This window comes from Chiloscyllium punctatum, chromosome 13 (assembly GCF_047496795.1).
Source record: "Chiloscyllium punctatum isolate Juve2018m chromosome 13, sChiPun1.3, whole genome shotgun sequence".
NCBI classification, from domain to species: domain Eukaryota; kingdom Metazoa; phylum Chordata; class Chondrichthyes; order Orectolobiformes; family Hemiscylliidae; genus Chiloscyllium; species Chiloscyllium punctatum.
The window spans coordinates 100367190-100387695 of record NC_092751.1 but is presented as its reverse complement, the minus strand read 5'-3'; the positions used below and the strand labels follow the sequence as shown (position 1 = coordinate 100387695).

The 20506-nt window shown below is 41.2% G+C and overlaps 1 protein-coding gene across 16 annotated transcripts in view; it reads right to left on the bottom strand.

The window, feature by feature from the left end:
- camk2g2 (calcium/calmodulin-dependent protein kinase (CaM kinase) II gamma 2) overlaps positions 1-20506 on the bottom strand; it is a 357622-nt gene that overhangs the window by 151759 nt on the left and 185357 nt on the right. For all 16 annotated transcript variants that reach the window (XM_072583442.1, XM_072583443.1, XM_072583438.1 and 13 more), the window contains exon 4: positions 11671-11725. In XM_072583442.1, the coding sequence (XP_072439543.1) occupies positions 11671-11725 (55 nt within the window). The remainder of the gene's footprint in view (positions 1-11670; positions 11726-20506) is intronic.

Here is a 20506-nt window from a genome sequence, read left to right as displayed (position 1 = left end):
AATTGTCACTACTAAATAAGTCTAGAAAACGTGTTCAAACGTCTGGAGTCAAAATTGAATACTCAACTCAAAAAAGCAAACGTTTTGTTACTACGTCAAGACGGACAGTAATAAACATGTAGGAATTGGGTCCTGGGAGTGTCAAGAGATGGAACATCTTGGATAAAGGCCAGGGACAGTAATCACATGCTCCAGAGTTGGTCTTGATACAGGTTCCTAGCCCAGGCCCCCATCATGGCCTCATTCACCCACAATACAATGGGCCCACCCACTCTAGCCTGAGTACATAACCCACTGAAGTGCTGGGCCCAAGTTATTAGACCCTGATATACTACCCTGTCTCAGGACTTGGAGAAGTTCTGGGGTAATTAGGAGCCATTTTGCCCCTCAGGCCTGTTTGGCCATGATCATGACTAATCCACAAACCAACTCCATTTGCCTGCCCTTTCCCCATAATCCGCTGACAACTTTGTTAGCAAATATTTATCAATCTCAGATTTAAAATTTTCAATTGATCTAACATTAATTGACATTTGTGAAAGAGAATTCCGAGCTGCATGTGTTTCCTAATGTTTCTCCTGAAAGTGCTGGCTGTAGATGTTATGCAATGTTTCCATGGTTCTCTGATCCCCCACCAACTCTCCAAACATTTCTCGCCCAGTTGGTTTCACCTTGACACCTTGAACAAAAGCTAAAATACTGCAGCTGCTGGAAATCTCAAACAAACACAGAGAACGCTTGAGAAACTCTGCAGGTAAACAGAATCCACATTGAGTCCGATACGACATCTTCAGAAAAGTTCTGTCCTTCAGCTTCTGAAGAAATGTCAGGCCAGACTCGAAACGTGAACTCGCTGTTTCTCTCTGCACAGACTCTGCCAGACCTGCTGAGTTCCTGAGCATTCTGCATGTGTGTACCGTTTAGTATCTTGTAAACCTCAATCAGCTAGCCTCTTCACCATTCAAATTCCAGGGAATAAAACCCTAGTTTGTTCAATCTCTCCTCAGAATTTCACATTTGAAACCACATTGCTCTCCCACCAGGGCCAACAAACACTTCCTAAGGAGAAGTGCCCAGAACAGCCCTCAATACTCCAGGTGTTGGCTTTAGACAGTTGAAGTGTTTCTTCTACCCAACTGTACTCTATCCCTTGTCTTATAACAGTCCACATTCCAGTAGACTTCTTGAAAGTTTTTGTGTACCAATTCACAACATTTTAATGATCCTGGAAATTTTAATATCCAGACCTACAATTCTTTATGAACCAACACTGTCCCACTGCTTCTCAATATGTGGAAAGTGTCTGTGTACCTTGGCTTTAAGAGTATTTTTTAAAAAAACCAAAGAGCTGCCGATGCTGGAAATCTGAAACAGAAATTGCTGGAAAAGATCAGCAGGGTCTGAAGAAGGGTCACTGGCCCCAAAGCGTTAACTCAACTTACTCTCCACAAATGCTGTCAAACCTGCTGAGATTTTCCAGCAAGAGCTCATTTGACTTTAAGAGAGTTCACCTTTAAGAACTCCAGGCACTGTGTACACAATATCACGACTGTCAGCAAGTCTGTTGTGGGTGTGCAAGTTACATATGCAGTAATCAGCTGGTTGCTGTTTGTCTGTTTTATAACTTAAAATGTGTTTTTATTGTTTAACTAAGCTAACCCCTGAATTTATCAATCCTTGGTGAGCGAGTGATTATTAGATCGTTATCATTAATGTGACACAATGCACCCTGTTCCAATCTTTCTCGATCCTTTGTGGTTGGTGATAAATAGCTAAGAATTTGGAGAATGAATTAAGTTCACATAATTTCTCACAAAGGATGGTGAGTTCCTGGAATACACTGCCAGAGGAGGTAGTAGAAGCAGACACAATAGCAGCATTCAAGAAGCACCTGGATGAATACATGAATAGGAAGGGAACAGAGGGATATGGATCCCAGAAGTAAAGATAGTTTTAGTTTAGAAGGGCAAAATATACCCGTGCTTTATTTTTCTTTGTCAACAGTGTGGCACTGGAAAAGCACAGCAAGTCAGGCAGCATCCAAGAAGCAGAAGAGTCGATATTTCAGGCATAAGCCCTTCATCAGTCATTCCTGTTGAAGGGCTCATGACCCAAAACGTTGACTTTCCTGCTCCTCGGATGCTGCCTGACTTGCTGTGCTTTCCCAGTGCTACACCTTTCAACTTTGATCTCCAGTAACTGCAGTTCTCACTTTCTCCTCTATTGTTCTTTGTTCTTTATCCTAAGCTGCTGTAAAGTAATGAAGAATGCAAGGGTATGGAGGCAAGACAATGAATGTTAGTCCAATTTACATCAAGAATGACCAACATGAAATTGTCACTAGGAAGGTGATGGTCTATTAACAGGATTCATCTTTTGAATTACTCTACAGAGACTGCAGTGCTCAGTTTAAAAATATATTAAAATGATTTTAAAAACTGACAATAATGAGAAATACACATAATTTTCTTAACATAGGTATAATTGTGACTCTCATGATAGCAGAAATTGTTAACCTGCAGCCCAGCTGATCGAATTGAATTGAATTGAATGGTTTATTGTCACTTGCATTTTACAGTGAATAATACAGTAAAATACAGTCATTCCTCTGTTGATTAATTTAAATGTCATTTCTGAGAAGTGTTGGCACTTGAATTATTCATTCCACGGGCAGTGAGAGTTTGTGATTCTTGTCCACAGCTAATAATTAAATCATGGGCTGTATTTAAAAGGAATCCAGTTGTTCTTGTGATTTGAGGCTTGGAAACCAGTCTGCTTCCTAACCATTCACACCACCCTGCTTTTATTTTTTCCATTTACACCAATTGGCCATTTAACACATGAAGTTACTGACAAAATTACCTTCAATGGAATCATTATCTGACTACAAATAGAAACCAAGTGCCCAACACAAGTATTTTTCATTTGAAAAGGGGTGAAGCACTTATCATTGATCAAAGGAAACTGACATCAGGAATATGTTCAAAATCGGTGGTTGGTGCAAAATGCTGATCAAAGCATTAAAAAAAAGGTCACAATGGAAGAAAGCCATTCAGCCCCTCAAACCTCTCCTATATTCAATTAGATCGCAGCTGAGCCTGTATCAAATCTATTTACCTATATCTTCTTCACATTAATTGAAATTCTTAATGAATAAATATCTGTTGGTCTTAGTCTGTAGAGTTCCAACTGGTCCCTAGCATCCAGCTGAGCTTGAGACAGTGTACTCCAGATCCCCTCTGCCCTTTTTTTTTGAGGTGCAATTTCTGACTTGCCAATGCATTCAGTGTTTTGAGGTATTGCTGTGATACACAACAAGACATTGCATAATCACCAAATCCCCCACTAGGAATGCTCAAATGCAACATTAAAAATTGAATGAATGCAGACAAATAAATGGAGAGCTTGCATTTCTATAGCACCTTTTAAGAGACATCAGGATGCCACAAAATGTTTTACAACCAATTAAATACTCTTTGAATTGCATATAAATAATCAATTATAATGTAACACTGTTATAGACTTCACTGCCAAACACTCAAAGATTGGGGAATAAACACTGGCCTTGCCAGCATTTCCCATATCCTATAAAAGAATGGAAAATAAACAAAGGAAGTTTGGCAGCCAATTTGCATATGTCAAACTCCAACCAGCAATGGTAACCAGATCATCTTTTTCAACTTCTGGTTGAGGGGTGAATACTTAGCCAGGAGAATTCACTCGCTCTCCATCAATTACTGCAATTACTATGTTTTAACATACACCTGAAAGAATAGGGCAGAGTTTTCCATTTAGCAGCTGGTCCGAAAGATGGTACACCGGACAGTGCAGCGCTCCCTAAGCACTGCATTGAAGGGATGGCCAAGGTATGATGCTCTACTCTTTGGAATGGGGTTTGATGCCAAGTTCTTGGACTTCGAGGGGATAACTATTATCCACTGAGCCACAGCAGAGTGTGTCCAAGCTACTCAAAGCACTAAGCTCCAGTCACTTCTCCCATTCATTTCCTAAGACACAGTTTCAATGTTGACGTCCTTTTGAAGACCAACAGAAAACTGTTGAATGTAGCTCTCATGTTGCACTCAGAAGATGTGAACAACAGGCTAATTGCGAGCATTCCCTGCTGTGCATTTACGTGTGTAAGTATGGTGGAATGTCACTTTAAGAGTCCGATTATCTGGCATAATGATGACATGGACAGCCAAACAGCTTTGTCTGACCTTGCTGCCTGGAGAGTGAACACCTCCATAACAAAACTCCTGCTGTTTAACGCTTTGTCCTCCTAGTCTACTTAGGACTTAATATTCTCCTTTTTGAGGGCATGTGGACCTGTAGCTTTCTGCCTTTGGTATCAATATGTGCATTTCTATACTAATGTTTTACAGTCATAAATGTAGACGGTGCAAACTCACAGATCTTTAGGGGACAATCACAAATGCTCTATCAAAACTCTCTAATGCCTTCCGGCCAGCATTCAATGCAGTTCATCAGCGTGGAGTTGGAACTCACCCATAAATGTGTGCATTCTTAAGTTCATCTGCCATTGAGAAATGATCTATAAGGTGTGCTATTTACAGGATTGCTCAACTTCATAATGAAAGGAAGTCCATTGAAACTGAAGAAGAAGCACTAGACCTGAAATGTTAACTCTGCTTTCTCTCCACAGATGCTGCCAGACCAGCTGTGTTTTTCCAGCAATTTCTGGTTTTGTTTCTGATTTCCAGCATCTGCGGTTCTTTGGTTTTTCCATTGACATGCTTTTAAGTTTTGACTGTGACAAACAACACTCTACTTGTTAGAGAATAGGAGACTAAAACTGTTGGGTCTTATTAGGTAGGACTTGAAATGTTCTTTTCAAGAAAATCAAAGTTTTTATTTAAAAAGTTGGAAGAAAATTCTCAACAATTTTACGTCTCTTTTTAAAGTTCCTCATTGCAATGCAGGGAAAGATATTTGCTACCCAAGATATAAGGGATATTGGACTCATGTCTGAAAGCCTCAGTCAGAATGTGGATCAGCCATATTCTCATTTACTCACAATATCACTGCACAGGTTGGATTCCTTTGCTTACTTAGGTGCAAGTCTGATAAATCATAGACGACTCCAGTAAAGGAATCTAAGAAACAAAAACTTTTCTGGCAAAGCTCAGCGTGTCTGGCAATATCTGTTGGAGGGAAAGCAGAGTTAACATATTGAGTCTGGTGACTCTTCATTAGAATCCAAGAAGTTGTACATGAGCTAATATGTAAACTAAAAGGTCTATGTCCAGAACCTTGCAAAGATGACAACTAAGGCTTCAATAATGCATGCACTGCACACCATATTCTGTGTGCAAATTAAATGATGCCACATTGGTTGAATATCTAGCCACATTTATCTCTCTCTGTCATCTGATTTTAATATGATTTTCAAAGCATGGTTGTGCATATATAAAACTCCCCACAGAACGAGTAGTGATTCTGATAAGTCAGTAGGTATCACCTGCAAAGCAAGATCCCACAGTGAAACAGCTAAATAAACCTTCAATCTGGTAAACATAGATGCTCACAATTAACCTGTAGTTCTTCATAACTTCTGAGTGCAATGTGGGAACGATGCACAAAACTTTTTTTTCAATTCTCAAAGGGTTGCCTTGCTTGAATCTACATCTCAGGAAGTCTGACTGTCTGGTGCCTTGGGTAGAGAATGGACCGTTGGCCATAGCATTATTCACTGTCGAGGAGATCTTTTTAATGTCTTGCTGAATCACCACAGTAAGCAAGGTGCAATCTCACATTTAGACCTCACCCAAAGAAAATAAGTGAGATCACATCTGGAGCACTGTGCATGGCTCTAATTTCTTCTTGTTTCTTCATTCACAGGATGTGGGCTTCACTGGCTGGGTCAGCATTTATTGCCTAGAGGACAGTTGAGAGTCAGCCGTACTGCTGCGTGTCTGGATTCACATGTAAGCCAGACAGATTTTCTTCCCTAAAGGGCATGTGTGAACCAAATAGATTCAACCAGATGACGATCAAAAGCAATCACCAATTGACCTGCATTTAATTCATTGATTTCAAATGTTACTATCTACCATGGTAGGATTTGAACCCAGGTCACCAGAATATTAGCTTGGGGTTCTGGATCACTCGTCCAAGAACATTATTACCATACCTCACCCATCTTCTTATTTAGGGAGAGATAAACTTACATTGGAGTTCAGAAGAAGCACATGAGACTGATTCCTGGGAGGTAAGGATTTATCTAACGCTTATACATTTATCCAGTTGTTTGTCAAAGGTTGCTTGACTGGGGGCCAAAGTAAGGAAGGCTTCAGCAAGTTGGGCCTATATCCATTGGAGTTCAGAAGCATGAGAGGAGACTTTATTGTAGCATATTAGATTCTGAGGTCATGTGATGGGGAGGAGGGGTTAATCCTGACAGAATGTTACCCCTCACGGGATAAACTAGACCAAGGGAGCGGTTTCAAAATAAGGAGTTCCCATTAGATGGTTAAAAATCACACAACACCAGGTTATAGTCCGACAGGTTTAATTGGAAGCACTAGCTTTCGGAGCGTCGCTCCTTCGTCAGGGCCACAACCACCTGATGAAGGAGCGACGCTCCGAAAGCTAGTGCTTCCAATTAAACCTGTTGGACTATAACCTGGTGTTGTGCGATTTTTTACTTTGTACACTCCTGTCCAACACTGGCATCTCCAAATTATGACCATTTGATGGTGACAAAGAAGGTTTTATTCCTCTCTCAGATGTTTGTTAATCTCTAAGTCTGAACGAAGACTGGGACATTGAATATCTTCAAGGTTGGGCTTGTTAGGTTTCTGTTAGACACGTGGGATCGGGGGAGGGAGCAGAGCAAATTCAATGTTACAATCAGACCAGACACGAGCTGACTGACTGGCTGGGCAGTCAGTAATCTCCACCAGCTCCAATACCCACCCACCCCCCCACCACCCCGTAATTGTGCCTTCACTGTCCTAAGCCTCATGCTTTGGTATATCTTCCACGGTCGGCTTATGCCTGAAACGTTGAGTCCCCTGCTCCTCGGATGCTGCCTGACCTGCTGTGCTTTCCAGCACCACACTCTCAACTCTGATCTCCAGCATCTGCAGTCCTCACTTTCTCCTAGTTGATTATGCCTTTTATGCACCTCTAAACTCTTAATATCACACATTTCCTGCATGTCTTGGACTATAATTACTACCACTGGAGTATCAGCCCAGATTACAAGTCTCAGAGAAGGCATTTTTGTCCCTTCTTACAGGTGGCATAGTGGCTCAGTGGTTAGCACTGCTTCCTCACAGCACCAGAGACGCAGGTTGGATTCCAGCCTTGGGTGACTGTCTGTGTGGAGTTTGCAAATTCTGCCCGTGTGTGTGTGGATTTCCTCCAGGTGCTCTAGTTTCCTCATACAATCCAAAGATGTGCAGGTTAGGTTAATTGGCCATGCTAAATTGCCCATAGTGTAGGTTACTAGCCAGGGGTAAATATAGGGTCGGGGAATGGGTCTGGGTGGGTTACTCTTCGGAGAGTCGGTGTAGACTTGTTGGGCCAAAGGGCCTGTTTCCACACTGGAGGGATTCTAATTCTAATTCTAACCTCCTGAGTGAGACTTAAACCCACTGAAGACCAATTGTCAGGCAAGAGTGCAACCAACAAAGCCAGAAAGTCACACATAGGCTTCTGATAAGAAAACAAAATCTTTTAAACTACTCATCACACACACACACACAAACAACACAAAATTGAGAAGACAGTGTCGTCAAAGCTACAACATCTTTTGTATGTTAGGTGAAAGCAACTTTGTTTTTTGTATTTGGGCCAATCCTCACTAGCCTGTTAATAAAGCTGTGCCTGACTCACAAGTTAATTTTTTTTCCCAGTACTCAGCAATGTTTTATATATATCCCACAGTCCTGAGGTACATAAACAGGAAGATGTAAAAGAGAAGCTGGACAGAAATATTCAAGATCCTGCCAAATTGCAACAAATCCAAATAAATCTTAGGGAAATGCAATTTTTAAAAAAACAGCAATTGGGGTGATGTAGACTACAGACTTCTGTATATAGGGTATAGCGACAAATGGATTAATTTAATCATGCACTGCTATATTACAGGACATCATGGCTGGGTTGCTATTTCATGAGCTACTGAGTGCAAAGAATTCCTATCAGGTTTGGACGCTGTAAGATGCCAGATTCACCAGATCAAAAAGACTTAAGAGTCATAGAGATGAATAACACAGAAACAGACTCTTTGGTCTAACTCGTTCTCAAAGTAAGAAAAATACAAAGACGCCAGCAATAAATAAAATCATGAGTGATCAGTGGGATATAAATTTGGTTTCACCACAAAATAGGAGGGATTGCATCAGTTGTCCATTAAATGTTCTGTTCAAGATTCTGTTCCACTGAGTACAAAGTATCCTATTATACTGGCACTAAACAGCAGAGTGTTGTTGAAGGGATGGTTAAGCATGTCAGTACGTGACTGGCAGAGTAAACTACAGGTCAACCAAAACATCACTTTATATGTCTCAGCTCCCAGCAGGTCCCACTTCTCTGCAACATGCGTCCTCGCAGACTTACTTTGATTCCCAGTCAAACAACCTTTCACAATAGAAATCTCTCCCTCGCCTCAACCCTCTGTGTCTCACTGACTTCAACTAGCTCCAAACCCTTCAGTAGCCATCCCTTCACTTTCCTAAGCCTCATGCTTTCCATATATCTCTAAATCTCACCTTTGCTTTCTTCCTTTGAGATACTCCCTATAAATCTATCTCTTTGATCAAGCTTTCAGCTATTTGACCTAACATTCCCTCCGTGGCTGGTGTCGTACTTGGTTTCTCCTGTAAAGCACCTGCAGACATTTCATTCTGTTAAAGGCAGTATGTAAATATAAGTTGTTGCTGTAGCAGAATGTAGTTTTACAAGATCATGAAAAGTAGATACAATTCTGTGCTTATTTTAAAAAGACCCATATAATTCTCGTGGTTCCCAGCAAACATTTAAGCTTTGCATTTCACCAAACTGCACCTAAACTTATTGGGCTAAAGTGTAAGTAGGACAGACTTGCATTTATATAGCAACTGTCAAAACTCCAGAAAGACCCAATAAAGCACTTTTTACAGCCAATTCAAGGCTTGGTTTTTGAAATAGATCCACTGTTAATGAGTGCAATGTGAGGCAGACAATTGAGCATAGCAAGCACCCATAATATGATAAAGACCAGGCTGTTGTTCCTTAGCGATGAAAGATTTTTGCAACTGTCTAAAAGGGCAGAGGAGGCCTTGGTTTGACATATTATCAAGAAATGACATCTCCAACAGTGTAGCAATGGAGTGTAGGCGTAGGGCTTTGGGAAAATGGCAATGTTACTTAAGTGGATTTCTTAGTTGCTTCAATAAATTTAGAGCATGGTGATGGATTTCTGCAGGTCAAAAAAAATGAATGACAAAACAAAAAATGCTCTGCTGTCTAACTCCAGTTAATTAAAGCATGTATCTAGGGCATGCCACTATTAAGTCAATGTTAAACTTGTTCTGAAAATGCTGCACAACAGCCCAAGGGAAATAATGCACTACATTAATTATGCCCATTTATTCACTGTATCAAGGACTGAATTGACAAAGTTGTCCAAAGTTTGATCAGGAAAATGATCATTTTCTCCAAGAAAGGAGACAATTGCTCAGGCTTCTAAGACAATGCATTTTTTGCAGAAACTAATCCAGAAAACAAGGTGAAGGAAGCAGAATGGCAAATTACAGAATAATGGCGAAATAAAAAGTGGAAGAATCGCAGATGCTGTAAATCAGAAACAAAAACAGAAGTTGCTGGGAAAGTTCAGCAGGTCTGGCAGCATCTGCAGAGAGAAATCAGAGTAAATGTTTCTCATTCGACCCAAAACATTAACTTTAATTGGTCTTCACAGATGCTGCTGCCAGACCTGCTGAGCTTTTCCAGCAATCTCTATTTTTGTCCCTTTAATATACCATTGGATGCTGCAATGGAGAGCTCGTATATTGTGTCTGGTTCCTGTATCATTGCATGACAATGATGTATTGCAGTTCACTCAGGGAGTCTGAGCTGCTGTGTTAACCTGCATGTTAATATTGCATGCTGCAGCATGGAGACATAGATAATGACAGTAGGATCTCATGACCCACTACGACCTCTCACTCTTACCGCCTACCACTGATACAATTGGAAGGATTTGCAACTTGCCGTTCAGTCTGATTGCTCGCATTATGAAAACATCTTCCCAGGTTACCAAGACTTGGGGTGGGACTCAAACCTGGAGCTCCTTGCAGGGATACTATCCACTGGACCACCAAACCTCCAAAGCCCATTTTTATCTTTGGATAACTCACTATACATTACTCATTCCCATAAGTAAAACGAAGAGGCCTTACTGTCTTAATGAAAAATAACTGTTTGCAAAAATTAATCCTCAGTCGGAGTCAAACAACTTTTACAGAATGGAAAGAGGCTCTTCAGCCCATCATCAAACATCTATCTATTCTAGCCCCATTTTCCAGCATTTGGCACCTCGCTTTGTACACTATGGCATTTCATGTGCTCACCTAAATAGCTGTCAAATGTCATGAGGGTTCCCAACTAGTCAGTGAGCTCCCGATACCCACCATTACCTGGGTGAAAAAAAATCATCTTTCCTCAAATCTTCTCGAAATGTCCTGCTTCTTGCCACTTGGTCATTTACCCATCTACTAAGGTGAAAGGTTTCTGTCCATCTTTCTCCCCTTAATATGCCCCTTCGTAACACCTCAATCAGATCCTCTGTCAGTCCTCCCCACTCTCAGGGAAACAGCCTATCTAGTTTCTCTTCCTAGCTGACCTTTAGTGACGACATAATTTGACTACTCTTCTGGATGAATTGAGATTTGGAACATTATAAATAATGCATCTGCAATTTCTTTATCTATTGCTTCTAATAATCGTGGATGGGTCCTCAACACTTAACGACCTTGAGTCCTATTAATTTCTCCATCATGTGTTATTTGAATCGAATAAATCTACTAAGTAAGCCCCGTCCCTTAACTTATCTCCCTTGTTCCACCGCATTTTGTCCTTTTCCACTAATGTAAAGCGGAAATGAAGTACCTTTCAAGTCCATCATTTCTTGATTAACCACCCTAATGGGATATGAGAGCTCACTTGACGAGACAGATGATTGTGTGATACAATGTGATGCTAACAGCATGCATTCGATTCTCGCACCATCTGGTTATCATGAAGGTCCATCCTTCCATCTCAACATTTCCCTTCACCTGAGGCATGGTGACCCTCAGGTTAAACCATCACCAGTTCTCTCTCTCTCTCTCTCTCTCTCTCTCTCTCTCTCTCGGAGAGAGCAGCCTTATTGTCCAGTAAGACTATGATGAATTTACCCACTCTGAAGTGTGGGCCAGAGCTGATCCACCAACTAGTTTTTCTTGCCTGTTAATTTGGCACACTTCATGGAACACAAGGGATTTTTATTCTTCACCCACTAAGACTCAGTGCCAACACTGACAGCCAAATCCGTTCACGCTCGACGGAGCTGAATATTAACAGCAGAAGACAAGTCGCAGCTATCAGTCAAACATAAAACAAGGTGAAAATAAGATGCAATAAGTTGTATTTTTAGGGGAAAAGTATGCAGCTACTCACAGGTCAAAAATGAGGTAGTGAAACCCTTCTTCTGATATGCTGTCATGGAGGCGAACTGGAAAGAAAAAATGGAATGTTTAAATTCAAATCACATGACCAAACATCTTGTGCCTGGAATGTGTCCCCCATTAAAACAGTTAACAGTAAGGAAAGAAAGTTAGTAACTTCCTGATGTGTTTTTCCAACATTAATAAAGAGCCATTTCATTCTGAACAAGCATTTAGGTATCTGACCAATCTTCCTAATTTTTCCTTCTCTCTCATTTGTTCAATCATGTTCATGGCTAGGCCTGCTCTCAGACTCTGATTGCACAGAGGGGAGTTAAAAGTCAACATTGTTAAATGCTCTGGAGTCACACGTAGGCCAGTTCAGGTGAGGATGGTATTTTAGGACATTAGTGAACCAGATGGGTTTTCATAAAGCAACAGTGAATGTGACATTGTCACCATTAAGACCATAGGAAATTGGAACAGGAGGAGGCCATTCAGCTCCTGAGCCTGCTCCACCATTCAAAAGAATCATGGCTGATCCGACATTCCTCTTTCTTGCCCTTTCCCTACAATCTTCACTTCCCTGGCTAATCAAGAATTTATTAAATAGGACTCGACTCGACAGAGAGAAGAAATTCCTCTTCATCTCAGTCTTAAATCGGCATCCCTTTATTCTGAGACTGTGCCCTCTGGTCCCAGCTTTTCCATGAGTGGAAAAACTCTCTCAGTTAACATGCTAATCAATTTTTTTTTACTGAATTCAAATGTTACCCCTCTGCTATGGCAGGATTTGAACCCAGGTCCCCAGAACATTGGGCTGGATTACGCACTCAGTGATATTTCCACTACGCCAACACTTGAGTATCTAACTAGCCACAGGATGCCCCGATTTCATGCAGTGTAAATTGCATTTAAATAGAAAGACAATGTAGCCTGATCAAATGAAATTCCTAGCTGAAAGCAAGTACAGCTGTTTGTTTCATGTGGTTAGGACATAGTCTCTGTATCACCAGGAGAACAGAAATAAAAGCAGCACCTGCAGGAACTGTGCAAAATATGTTACTCAACACGTTTCTGGAGGAGATCTAAGTATTTTAGTTAAGATTCAACGATAATCTTTATTTTAAACTTTTTAAAAATTTATGAGTGTTTCTTAATTAGTAGTACCCAAGCAACAGCCTGAAAGAGGTTGAACTCAGAGGTTCAATATCTTGAACTCAGCTCTGTCTGAGTATCTTAATAAACAAATATTGACAAATTCAAATAGCACAGCAAACTGTGGTTCACTTGGTAGTCTCGTCTCTGACAAAGATAGTTTAGGTTCAAGATCCATTCCAGCTTCCATCATATAATCTAAGACATTCTCAGAAGAGGTAAGTATTGGCTAGGAGAAGTACATTTGCCAAAATCTTTTGTTCTGCCCTCATCAGGATATTTCACAAGAACACAAACTCAAGAGACAAACAAACCAACATTCATACTCCATGAGGGGACAATACAGAATGATTGGCAAGTTGATACTCAGGGCAATGCCTTGACCAATCACAGTCAACCTTCCTGGATTAAAATTTCAACAAAGCCTGGCAATTAATTGTCAATCAGAACCAACGAGTGCATGCCCCATGGCAGTACCTCTAACAATCAATGTCTACTTGCCAACCACTTAGCACTGTCCTGGCATAGAAATTAAATGCTGTATTTCCCCTAGCATTAGTATTCTTGCCATATGTACTGATGAATGCAAGACAAAGAAATTGGACAAAATATGTCTTTTTTAAGATAATACTCTCAAGGTTAATAGTACTCTGCAAAGGACTGTACTGAGGGAATATCACTAGAGTACCAAGTCACCTATCCCATCCTGACTTGGACATTTACTACAAATCCTTGATCATCGCTGGGTCAAAATCTTGGACACCGTAACCCAACACCACAGGGCAGCACTCTCACTTTCTCAAGAACAACTCCAAATGGGAAATTAGTATCAGTCTTGCCAGTGATGCCCACATCCCAATGAAGAAATACTGAAAATTGGCAGCTAAATTAAATTCAAGTCATCTTATAACTTCAGGGTTCACAACTGGGTCCCCACAAGAGGTGAACGAGATTCTAGTGAATGCAATACTCAGTTTGCGAGCTGCCTTTGTGACAAAGTGTGCTGCTGTGTAGAGGACATTTTGTGTGAGCCCACTCCCCTGCAGTATGAACACAGAAGGACTTTAGCACACAAGAAACTGTAAACCTTGGGCAGTGATCTTCACAACTCATGCCCACAGTGAGGAATGCGCTATACAAAACTCGTGTTTCACAGCAACCCTGTTGGCACAAATACAAAGGTTAAAAGGAGACGCCACGACTTCAAGAGCTTTTCTGCTTATCGTACATTTTTTTCATGTTGGCACGTGATAGAGAGGAACATAGCCTTTCTTGGCAGCCATTGGAAAGCAGGAAGGGTTCGGTCACCCCACGAAGTTAGCATTCAATGGTGGTAAATTGTTGCCACGGCGATGGGCAAACTTTTTCCCAAAGCCAGCATCATCCAGCCTTTGAATAATGGACGGCCTGGTGAACAGATGACTGACAAAAGCCTCGACAGGCTGTGATGCAAGCATGATCCCCCCCAACCCCCCCAACCCCCCCAACCCCCCCATCCAGATTTAAATCAACACGTCGCTGCAAACAATTACTGCTGCGCAAATGTCAGGCAGTGCTGAAACATGAGGCTTAAGAATGTAAATTCAGCCTGACCAAAAGAGATTCTCAGTGGAGAGCAAATATAACCGTATGATTGGTGTGTTAAGAACACGTCTCTGCATCTGCAGGAAGCCAGAGAACAGAAATGAAAGCAAGAACTGCACCACAGGTTACCAAATAAGTGTCTGGAGGAGAGGTAAGTGTTCCGGGCAGGATTCAATTTGCTTTTATATTAAACTCTTCCTCCCCCATACTTTGTAACCTAAGAATGAAATGGAACAATTTCCAAATTCTGTTCTCGTTTCAGATATCAGGCATTTGTCATGAAGAAATAAGACACTGGAGCAGGAGTAGGCTGTTTGGTCTTCCCAAGCTTGCTCTGCCGGTCAATAAGATCCTAAGAAGGGTTACACCCAAAACATTGACTTCTGCCTGGCTTGATGTGTTCTTCCAGTCTCCTGCTTGTCTACGTTCAAGAAGATTCCCTTTTCAATCAAAAATCAGGATGCATTCATGGCTGTATCAGACAATGACATAGCCATAACTACTCTCTGAAGCACAGAATTCCAAAGATACATTTCTTTCTCATCTCCATCTTAAATCAGTGATCTCTTAATTTGAAACCCTCTTAGATTCGCAGATTGTTGTAAAATTGACTATCAATTTTTGACTTTCAGTTACTGATTTTTAATATTTAGAACCTTCTACGGACCAGAGTTCTTTCAGAACATTTTTTTAACACTGACTGAAGTTTTCCACAGTGTTCACCTCACCAGGGTGAGCCAGGTTAATGAAATCATCGATAAACAAGACTTAGCCTGGACTGAAATTAACACGGCATGAAAATGACTGAAACTAGGCATTCAGATCTGTATCTCCCCGTTTACACATTTTTGTAAATTTCATATATTAGGCTGGAAAACTTGCCTGCCAATTATCTAGCTGGGAATAAGCAATGAAGCCAGCCATTGAGACACACAAATGAACCATGTCTCAGGCATGTGATTTTGGGAAAAGCAGAGAGAAAAATTGGATTTGTAATAGTGGAACTTGAAAACTATCTTTCTTTCTAATTTCTCTTCGCTTCTCAAAAGATAATAGCCAGTAAGTCACAGAAACATCCATTCACCAAGAATGCAAAGATATCTACAAAATTTCCAACTGCTTAAGGAAATAAGTAATCAATTAAACAACATGGTCGCATCTTAAAGCCTAACATCTCAAGGACTCGACGGAATGTTTAAGTTGCTGATGCAGAATCAATTTTCCAACTGATCACCATCCTTTTCTCACACAGTACAAATTGTTACTGCCTTTGAAATTTGCTGTATCTGTCATAAAGTGGAAGGTAAAAAGCTTTGCCAACAAGGTGGTTGACTCTGAACTGTTCTCTGAGCAATTAGGGACGGACAATAAATGCTTGCTTTTAGGGTCATAGTGACGTACAGCGTCGAAACAGACCCTTTGGTCCAACTCATCCATGTTGACCAGATACCTTAACCTAATCTAGTCCCATTTGCCAGCATTTGGCCCATATCCCTCTAAACCCTTCTTATTCATATACCCATCCAGATTCTTTTTATTTTGCTTTGTTGTAATTGTACCAGCCTCCACCACTTCCTCTGGCAGCTCATTCCATATATGCACTACCCTCTGCGTGAAGAAGTTGCCCCTTTGATCCCTTTTAAATTTTTCCCCTCTCACCCTAAACCTACGTCCTCTAGCTCTGGATTCTCCAACCCAGGGAAAACATCTTGTTCACATACCCTATCCATGCCCCTTGTGATTTTATAAACCTCTATAAGATCACCGCTCAGCCTCCAACATCCAGGGAAAACAATCCCAGCCTTTTTAGCCTCTCCCGATAGCTCAAATCCTCCAACCCTGGCAACATCATTGTAAATCTTTTCTGAACCTTTTCAAGCTTCACTGAATGAATTAAAAAAACTCTTCTGTGTTCCCAGAAATTTAACCAAAGTGCTGAAAATATATTTTGAGAAAATTAAGGAACATACTACAGCCTTCTGAATTGCGAAGTTGTAGTGTAATAACATGCTAAAATAACACTTTCCATGCACAATAGTTAAGCATCATTCGAAGATGCAAAGATATTTTGGGGTCCCAGGTTTAGGCCAGTGAGACCTGGTCTGATTTGGAGACATTAGCCAATCTATTTGCTTTGTAAATGTTCCTCCCATTTGAAGGGGTGTATCAATTACTTCTGTGGTTGAACTCCAAAAAGTAGTAGATTGATTGTGTGTTGTGAGAGGTCTGTAGGGTTTTGTAATGCATCAATATACTTGCCTCTGAGTATAATGTGAAAAATTTAACAGAACTTTAGATCATTTGTTTTCTTGATGAAATTGAAAAAAATGTCAGTGAATAAATTTTAAAAGCTTAAATTTGGGGAAGCTTTTAATATTTAGGTATTACATTTTGCTTCAGGAGAATCTGACAATTGGATGACTCCAGTTCAATGCCTGAACCTATTCCTCTGGCGATGGCATTTTAAAGTATAAATGGGCTGATGTGGGAGCCCTTCCCAGAGTTGGGAGCTTCCTGATCAGTGACAAAGGCAGGCAGCAGCCATTTTGGGGTCTGCCACTGCTTTACTGATGAGGGCAGGCAGTTCATAGAAGGTGCAGGAGGATAAAGATGGTATGAATGGTCATGGATGTCAGCTTGACGTTAGAGCCCAGAATCAACCCTCCAACCTGGCACTGCCTTCTTGACCTGTTCTACCTGTCGATCTACCTTCCCAGTGACCTACTCCACCCTCCCCTCCGACCTATCACTATCACCCCCCATCTGCATCTACCCAGCTACCTTCCCCTGACGTCACCCTCTTCTTTATATCTCAACCCCCTTTCCCATTCCCCCTCTATTCCTGATGAAGGGCTTCTGCCTGAAATGTCAATTCTACTACTCCTTGGATGCTGCCTGACCTGCAGTGCTTTTCCGGCGCCACACTTTTCGAGTTAAGCCAGGAAGGGTGGAGCCCACTTTGTTCACAAAACAAAACAGACGGTAACAGATTCCCTTCGTGTTTAACCTCGATGGCATGCATGAATGTTGTTCAACATCGTTCAGCAAAGAATTTAGTTTGGTTCCAAATAGGTCCTGAACAAAGATACAAGGACATTACAGGGTTATTAATTAACAACCAACAGTTTTATGCTCGCCTCAATCCCTCAGACCCTTTCAAAATTGCAAATTATCCCTGAGGTAGCAAGCTCCAGGTCATCCCTTAAGAGTGCAACTTTCAAATAGTAATTCCAGCCCACAATCTCAAAATGTAATTACGAACACACCTTCCACTCATTATCCTAAGAATTTAAAAAGTAATGACTGTCTGCAGATGGATTTATTTTTCTCAATACAAATTTTAAATTGCATCTCTCTTCAATTCTCTAATTGGAGCTTTTTTTTTAACAAGTTAAAATGAAACCTTTGCATCAAGAGTATTATCACCACCTTCCTTATGTTTTAACTTCAGTGAAAGGCTGAGTAATTACACCTGAGTTTTTGATGAAACATGATATGGAGAATCAGGACACTGATATTATATACAAAAGAGATTTAATTAGTCAGCTGCTAAAGCTATAACATAGCCACAAAGGTTACAAATAGTAAATGGTTTGAACAACTTATTACAGCAGTTTACAGGTTTCTTAAACCAGGGATATCTTAAATTGCTTTTGGAGAGGTATGCGAAATAACGATTTGCATATATATAGTGCCTTTTATGACTTCAGCAGCTGACAGCCAATGCAGTAATTTCGAAGTACGGGGTAAAGTCAGAAATACAGCAGCCAATTTGTACACAGCAAACTCCCACAGCACTTGGCCCTTGCAGGAAATCAGAGAAAGGAACCATTTGCGAGTCAGCATTTTCCCAACTTTGATTTATACTGTTCTGAGTTCAGTTTTTTTATGGATTTAAGGAATTACCACAGGTTAGCTCCAGAGACGTACTGAGGGAGGCTGTTCTCTCTAAAAAGCTGACTTTTCAATACAATGCTCAAGTAAACAAGAGGTTTTCCCTGTACTTTAACCAACTGTAATCCTTAAACGATGCATTAAACCCAGAGAATACACTGTAAAATCTAGCAGTGCATAAATTCTGTGCTTTATTTGCTTTAATAAAACATTCAAAATTACTCCATTGATTGTCAAGCTTTCTGAGTGATTCAAGACATGATAAGACTCCATGTAAATGCTAGTTCCTCCTTCAGCATATTATTATCTCTTGCTGGCAGAATAATACAGTTCTTGTTCTATAAATATATTGCCTCCATTATTGTTAAACAGTGTAATATCTGATTTTATTCTGAGCAAAGATGATTTTTCATACTGAGCAGCTATTAACACATCCTTTATTCCATATTTATGCCACAGTTACAGTAATATTCATAGTATTTCAAGCACAGAAACAGGCCACTCATCCATTATATCCATTCTGGAGCCTCCTCCCAAACATCTTCATTTGCCCATCAATGTTGCCTTCTATACCTTTCCCCTTAAAGTGTTCAAATGGCATTACGAAAAAGAGGCCTCACTGGTTTATCTTGAATTTAACAAATAGTGCAAAACCCACTCTACAATCCATCATTTGATTTTGCTCTGGCATATTGAAATTACAATGGTTTCAGTGGCGGTACTCTCTCTCTTAAGACTGCAAGAAATAGGAATAGGAGTAGACCATGCGGCTCCTTGAACCTGTGTTGCCATTTTATGCTGATTCAATATTAGTCACGTCCACTTTCCTGCCCTTTCCCTGTAACCTTTAATTGTTCTACTGATCAAGAATCTGCCGATCTCAGCCTTAAAATCGTACGAGGACTCTGCCCCCACAGCTCTCTGTGGCAAGGAGTTCCAAAGACTCAATCCTCAGAGAAGAAATTCCTCCTCATCTCAGTCTTGAATCTGAGACTAAACACTCTGATCCCAGATTCTCCCATGAGGGGAAATGTTCTCAGCATGTAACCTATTGCACCCCTAAAGAATCCTCAGAAGGCCTGACAGCATCTGTGGAGAAAAAACAGAGTCAACGTTTCATGTCCAGTGACCCTTCTTCAGAACTGAAACCTTAACTCTGCTTTCTTGCCTCAGATGCTGTCAGACCTTCTGAGCTTCTCCAGCTATTTCTGTTAATGAGATCACCTTTCCAGTGTTCCAACTTGTTTAAACTTTGTTCCCAAGACTTCCCTACTCTTATACTCAAATAAGAGGCCAACATTCCATTAGCCTTCCTGATTACCTGCTGTCCCTGTGTGCTAGCTTTCTGGGTTCCTTCTCTGTGTCCAGATAGCCTCTGTGATTACCAGTAGATCACAGACATCACTGTATTCATCATGTCAAATATGAAGTCTCTGCATCAACGTATCATCCTCAAACATTTTCACCAACTCCAATTAGGGCCCATCACCAAGAACATCCTCTCCCCACCTCTCTCTCTGCCTTCTGCAAGGACCGTTTCCTTCGCCAGTCCTTGGTTCACGCCACTCTCTCCACTAACCTCCCCAGTAGCTTCGCCTGCAATTAGAAAATATGCAAAACCTGCCAATACACCACCCCTCTCACCCTCATCCAGGGCCCAAAAGGATCTTCTAGGTGAGACAGAGGTTCACCTGCCTCTCTTCCAATCAGGTTTACTGTATCTGGTGCTCCCAACGTGGTGTTCTCTACATTAGTGAGACCAAACGTAAACTCAGGGCACATTTCGCCGAGTGGGGCTGACCTGACCTCTCAGTCACCGCTCATTTTAATTCCCCTTCCCACTCCCTTTCCAACATGACCACCCTCGGACCCCTCCATTGCCACAACGAATCAGGCCACAAATTGGAGGACAACGCCTCATCTTCCACCTGGGCAGCCTACAGCCTGAGGACTCAACATTGAGTTCTCCAATTTCAAATAACCTTCCTACTGCAAACTCTCTTCCCAGCCCCTCCCATTCCTCTGACTGACCATTCCTTCTAGCCACCACCTGGATTCATTCCTCCCATCAACCAACCAGGTTGTACCTTCTACTTGTTTAACCTATCCCTATCTCACCTTCCCGCACCTCTCCCCACCCGAACCCTCCCCCAGCTCCTTTTATCTGCAGTTCCCCTTACACCCACCCCCAGTCTTGAAGAAGGCTGATACCC